At 41.5% G+C, this 7,233-nt stretch overlaps 1 protein-coding gene across 1 annotated transcript in view; it reads right to left on the bottom strand.

The window, feature by feature from the left end:
* LOC145414650 (trypsin-1-like) overlaps window positions 1–5,097 on the bottom strand; it is a 22,714-nt gene extending 17,617 nt beyond the window's left edge. Inside the window, exon 1 of the mRNA XM_080284170.1 lies at window positions 5,058–5,097. Within this exon, the coding sequence (XP_080140296.1) occupies window positions 5,058–5,097 (40 nt within the window). The remainder of the gene's footprint in view (window positions 1–5,057) is intronic.
* Window positions 5,098–7,233: the final 2,136 nt, after the last annotated feature.

Below are 7,233 nucleotides of genomic sequence, written 5' to 3'. Positions count from 1 at the left end.
AATTTCCCGTTTCCACACCTCCTCTGGTGCTCTGTCTATATATCTATCTATCTATCCATCATGCTTTCTGTTATGATTTGTATTTATAATATGGAGTCCTGACATATGTATGTATGTATGCAGAATACCCCACACCCCAAGTTCACTTAAGGTCACTGCGACAAAAATCCCATCACCACCAAACCCTGATTCAACTATAGTTCTTCACAACGTGCCAGACCATCTTCACCATACACTCGTTTTTCAATTCCTGATACTACTATGGTAGGACAAATCTAAACTTGCGGCTAGGGTGAGGCACGACCCTCTGTACAGTGGTGCTATGTTTCCCAAACCCGCGATGTGAAACGGCTGTTATATATGTAAAAGGCATCACAAATACGATAAACACATATGAATACAGTGTTAACGTGTGTATTATAATTTATGAAAGAACAGTAAACTTATTATGCATGAAATATACTGCAATACAGAAACGTGGCATAAATATTTTACAGTGGTGCTAAAAAAAAAAAAAGTAGTCACTTTTATTGGCTTTTACCGTATTTCTGGAGTTGGTAATAATGTCACAATTGTGATTATAAGATAATGTCAGGAATATAAGTAAAAATATGCCAATTTCTTAGTAAAAGAAAAAATAATACATTAAACCCTCGTGAGCGGCAACACTCACACAGACCCTGACTAAACCGAAAGCCTCCTCGTGTCACTTTACTGTGTCCTTACCTCCTGGGAGGTGTGAAAATAAAGTCAAATTTACAATATGTACAATATAATGTTAAAGAAAATAACCAAAATGTATCCTAAAACACCTTAGATGAGAGAGAGAGAGAGAGAGAGAGAGAGAGAGAGAGAGAGAAGGGGGAGGGAAGAAGTCAGGCCAGAGGAGGTGTTGAGGGATGGAGGAAGGGAGGGAAGGAAGGAGGGAGAGAGTGATTGAATGAAAAATCATGGCGCCGCACCAGCGAGGTCATCTGGCGACATATGCAAAACAATAATAAATATTTTTAAATATAATTAGATATAATAAAAAAAAAAAAAATGAAAGTCACTCATAAAAGAAACAAAATTCCCCAGGGTGACGCACATCTCCCCCAGGAGAGAGAGAGAGAGAGAGGGGGGGGGGCACGCGCTATGGAAAACGTGGCAACACTGTACAGAGCTTTGTGCTCCACCCTAGCCGCAAGTTTAGATTTGTCCTACTAAACAACCTTTCAGTCCATTCCAGTTCACTTTATAGCGAACTAAAAAACGAATCTGGCGTTGCCTGGGTAACAACACCGGGCTGATATCGTACTATTTAAAATTATATATTGTACCAGAGTATAACCCCTGCACCACTCTCCTCTTCCTATGTGCTTCCTATCCATCGTTTCCCTTCACCTCACTCACTTCATATTTCTCTTACTGTTGTTTCATTGTCTTTCGTTCCTTTTGGTGCCATGAAATGAGTGTTTGGTCTGTCTGTAGCCAGGTACCTTAATCCCGGAGGGGATAGCCAAGAACAGATCGCCTTCATGCCACCCTGTCCTCCGTCATCAGGCTGTCTTACCTCCAACTTTTACCACCCTCATTCATGGACCATTCCACCTCATTCCATCATCTCATCATTGGTCTCCCTTTTTCCCTCTCCCCTCCATGTCCCATACAGTCCCCTCATTCTGGACCTGGCCAAATATTATATATATATATATATATATATATATATATATATATATATATATATATATATATATATATATATATATAATTGTTAACAGGACCAGAATTTCGTATGTCCCCATGATTTAAAGATGGACTTTATGCTGTCCACTCAAACTTAGCCTCAAAATGCCACCTTTCCATGTTGAATCCCGAGTTGTAAGAAAATATTACCACTAGAATATGGTGCTAGTAAAAAAAAAAAGGATTATGGAGAGGACGTCTTAAGTTGTTGCTGTTGTTTAGATTTACCTCTCTTGGGAGGACCGGGCCAACAAACGTCGTAAGCTGCAGTTTTGTCTTATTCTGTCACTGAGCTACGGGAAATAAACTGGAGAAGGACGAAAACCTGAGACAGGTTAAGGTTAAAGAACTTCAGTAACAATAACGGCTCCGATTGTTCATTAACTTAGTGTCTTTATAGTTTGAGATTGATAATTATTTCCACTGCAAGTTTCAACGCTGAGGGCCGACATTTTAGAACTGAGAGCTCGGTGGTCTGGGCAGCCCTCAAATTTTTAACGAGAACCGTAGTAACATGAACGGCTCTAATTGTTCATAAATTTAGCTTCTTTGTTGTTTGGGGTCGAATACTAGTTTTAACGATGAGGGCCGAAATTTTAAAACTGACAGCGCGGAGGTCTGGATAGCCCTCAAAATGTTGAAGATACTTACTAATGCACGTGATTATGAATGAACATGTCTATCTATCTATAGCCCGACGCCCTAATCCCGCAAAGGGTGGCCGCAGACAAAACGCCTCCAAGTCGCTCTGTCACCCACGATTTGACTACCCTCCCTCCAACTCACTCCCCCCTCTCTCATGTACCTCTCAGCTCCATCTTTCCACTTCATCCTCGGTCTACCCTCCCTCTCCCTCCCTCCACCTCACCTACATACACCCTCTTAGTCAGTCTTTCATTCTCCATTCTCTCCACATGTCCAAACCACCTCAGTAATTTTCTCCTAATCTTCTCAACCACATCCACATCCACCCCACAACGTTCCTTCACTTCTTCATTCAACCTGTCTCTCCATGTCACTCCACATTCTCCTCTCAAGTAACTCATTTCCACAGCTCTCACTCTTGACTTGTTCCCCTCTTGCAAGGCCCACGTCTCGCTTCTTTACGTCAGGGTAGGGATCACAATACTATCATGCAGTGACTTCTTAACTTCCGTACTCACCTCCCTATTTCTCATCACAGCTCTCAGTGAACCAACAACCTTCCTTCCCTGCTGTACCCTTTCACGCATTTCATCCCCCAAAGTTCCATCCTTACTCATCACACTATCGAAGTACTTGAATGCACCCACATTCTCCATATTCTCACCATCCAACCTCACTATACATTCTGTGACATCATTCCTCTCAAACACCATAACTTTACTCTTGTTTACATTAAGTTTCAGATTCCTCTTCCTACATACTGTCCCAAATTCATTCACCAAAACTTGCAACTCCCATTCGTCTTCACTCAACAATACTGTATCATCAGCAAACAGCAACACCGGAATCTTACATATCTCACCCTCATTCATTAGAGCCACCCCTACATCCACTGCCCTACCTTGCACCTCCTTTACAACCCCATCCATGTATATATTAAACAGCCATGGAGACATCACACAACCCTGTTTCAGTCCCACATTGAGATCAAAGAACTCACTCAGCTCACCATCCACTCGCACCGTAGCCCTAGCTCCTTCGTACATACTCTTCACAGCACTCAGCAATTTCCCCACCGCTCCATATATTCTTAATACCTTCCACATAAATTGCCTATCTATTCTGTCATAAGCTTTCTCCAAGTCCATAAAGGGAGCATACACTTTCTTTCCCTTCTCTAGATACTTCGCCACTAAACCTCTTAGAACAAATATCTGATCTACACACCCTTTTCCTTTCCTAAATCCCCCTTGTTCTTCTCCAATTAGCTCCTCTGTCATAGGCCTAACCCTATCAATGAGTATTCTACCATATATTTTTCCAGTCACACTAAGAAGGCAAATACCCCTATGGTTACCACATACTTCTCTCTCCCTCTTTTCTTTGTATAAAGGAACAATTATACCTGATTTCCAGTCCTCTGGAACCCTTCCCTCTTCCCAAGCCAATCTACACAACTTCCATATCCACTCCACAGTAATCTCACCCCTATACCTCAGCATTTCACCACACACTCCATCAATTCCTGGGGCCTTTCCTCGTCTTGATCTTCTTCATTGCTTCCACTACTTCCGCCCTACTGATCTCTTCCTCCCTCCTCTCATCTCTTCTTCTCTTATCCATTCCCCAACCACTTATACTCGCACTGCTCTCACTCTCTACATTCAACAAATCCTCAAAATGCTCCTTCCATCTCCTCATTTTCTCTCTCTTCTCCACCAACAATCTATTATTTCTATCTTTCACTTCCCTACTATTTCCCCTTTCACACTGCCTTACTTTCTTTACCTCCTTCCAAAACAATTTCTTACTCCCCCTCCATTTCGCACACGTAATATACAAAATAAATCGCTAGGGATGAGGTGTTACGACATGTGCAAAGCCAATTAATGCGCTTATGGCTATAGCGCATTAAATCTAACATGATATTAAATCCAAGCCCTTTCAGCGATGGTAAATTTGACTAATAATCAAGGAGACGAATTCCTACTTAATTAAATCAACCACAACTTGGTACGAAAGTTTGGGAGTGAACCTGTTCCGTCACATGAAAACAAACCAGGTATAGGATATATCGTTTTGTATGTTCCTTATACAGGGGATGCCGATGTTAGAACGAAGAAGAAAAACAAAGAGTGTAGTGAGACAAGCATAATAAATCGTTTAGGAAAAGGTGTTTGGGGCAAAATAAATGGCTTAGGAGAGGTGTTAGGGAGCAAAATATATGGCTTTGGAAAAGGTGTTAGGGAGCCTCGTTGATCGACAAAAAAAAAAAATAATAATAAATAAATAAACTTAAAAAGACCCTTAGAATACGAGCCAGGTGCTGGAAAGAGACGCCTTCCCCCGGTAGGACCGATAATTCCAGTCGACTCCGCTAAAGGACATACAAACGTCCCTCCTCCCTCCATATCACCCGAAAGGCAGATCGTTAGCTGTAGAAGAAGTGGTACTCCAGCCTGCAGTCTACCGGGTTCACGTCCCGATAGGCCTGGAGTTACAACTACTGCTACAACTGCATCGATGTTAGATTATGATGAAGCATAATAATTATGATTGAAGGTCGTATTTAGTGGCATTGGAGATTCTGTAGCACCTCTTCCTTAACGATATTTTTTCTGCGCAGTACACCTCAGTATCTTGTATTTTATTGATGGAACATACTAGAACACGACTGTGACACTAACCTGAGATGAGCATAGTGGCAAGGATCAGCAGTGGCGTCATGGCTCTTGATGCCAAACACAATGGGTCAGAATCAGAGGTGATGGACTGAAGAAACAACGTAAAGAATAATGCAAATCAGAAAGACAAAAGGGGTAATGGTAAGGCAGGAAGGAAGGATTGAAAAAATGAGTAGGATTAAGTAAAAGAGGGGAAGGTTATAAGGCAGTATGGAATAAATGGCTGGAACACAGGGTAAGATAAAGTAAAATGTAAAACTGATGTACAGGGTATTTAGACTGAGAAAGGCAGTTTATGGTGAGAGAGGCAGTCTGGATTTGAATCGTAGGCAGGACCAGGATAACTCCTTTCAGGGCCAGAGTCGCCCGCCTTCTGACATCATGGCGGGATCCATCTCTTTTATATACCTCACGCTTCAGATGCCGCAGCTCTGCCATAGATACGTGCATTGATTGGTTGACTTGAAAACTGTTATTTAATGTATGATTTCTATAATCAGAATGAACTGATGATCATGGTGTAGATATAATTATGATACAATATCGTACCGTACTGTATATGTGCCCACGAAAGAGATTAGGAAAGAAACACTGAAAAGTGGATGTTATCGCTGAGTATTTTTACGATAGCAATCTCGGGAAATAGCCGAAGTATGTGCTGATATCATCACTAGAGTACCGTTGTACTTGGTCGCCCATTAACTGCACCCATCGGAGAATTCTCGCGGTTTGATCTCCAAGTGGCCGATGTTGAGTTTGTCTTTTGGTCAGATTTGGTCTTTGTCGAGTTAGCGAGGGTTGAGTTCGTAACGCAAGCTGCTTTATTTTATGTATCACAACAGCACCGATTTTTATGCAGACTTAAGTACAGATAACACAAGTACCAACAAATAATTGATTATACGCGTACTAATGCAAGGATTTAAATCTTTCACTCCGATGACATGTTTTTCTCTTTTAATCAAGCTGCAACCAGACGATTAAATTTAACTTAGGAGTGATCTTTAGTAGTGAAATGGTTAATGGATGATGTATCTACCTCCTCGAGTTTCAGAAATCTCCCTAAGATGAATAAAATTGGCAGGAGATCCGAGATAGCAAGAATAAAATAAAATATTCGTTTACTCATTCAGGATTATGACGCTTTTTCTGTTTTAGTCTTGAAGTCCCAAGACGATATTCCTCAGCTTAGGAAAGACTTTTTGAACGGGAAGGGTTAGATGTAGCCTTCAACAACCCCTTCACTACGAGGAGGATCTTGTAAGCTGAATAAAATCGTCCGGAGGCAGCATGAAAAGGTTATATGACATGCTCATCCTGAAAAGATTAACATGATACCTAGTCATTCATGGATTTAGAGGAGAGTTGGCTGCGTACCCCCTTATTTCATGGCAGCCTAGTTATTGCATATACTAAAAGAACAATGTTATTTGCCAAAATATATGTAGTAAATATCTTACTGCATCTTATTGCACTTGCACTTGCCGATATTATGTACTCCAGTGCCTGAAGCAAGCAAATTGCATATTACTTTGATGATCTAATGGATTACGTGGCAATTCTGACAAGAATTATGTCCCTCCCCAATTTCCAGAGCACTGGATCCGCCCCCGAAAGTTGCCGATATTATGTACTCATAGTTGGAATTTAGTTCTTTATTGGCCGAGAATGCTTTTATAACAATAATGAAAAAAAAAAAGTATGGAGTGAGGACGAGAGGCAAATAAAGAACAAGAAGTCTAAGACTTGCTTGGACTGGATGGAACAGGGTAGTAATAGTGTTCGTTTTAACCCCAGGTTCAGCTGAATGTGAATCCAGAAGACTGCAGGCCGAAGTTGCCCTCCTCCTGCAGTCCACTGTTCCCCATTTAGAGGATGGGAAGGAAGATGAGGTGCGTTTGCATAACTAGACATTGGAGCCGCCCAGCTACATCAGTGCTATCTCGCGAAGGCGCCCCTGTCGAGCACCATGGAAGAGGGTAACAGGTCAATGCGGAGAAAGATGGGAGAACATTCATGCTGTACTGAGCTGATTCAGGCTGTTGATGACGATGATGATGATGATGGTGGTGATGGTTTTAATGATTATTCCATACCCTGCAGCTCTCACATATCTCAGAATTGATTTGTGAGGCTCCAGGGTCCTGAATATTTGCCCATTGTGCTGGAAGATTCGATA

This window comes from Coenobita brevimanus, chromosome 100, assembly GCF_032717465.1.
Source record: "Coenobita brevimanus isolate Jiangsu-jjx chromosome 100, ASM3271746v2, whole genome shotgun sequence".
NCBI lineage: Eukaryota > Metazoa > Arthropoda > Malacostraca > Decapoda > Coenobitidae > Coenobita > Coenobita brevimanus.
Note: the sequence above shows the minus strand (reverse complement) of the source record. Positions and strands in the feature narration are given on the sequence as shown.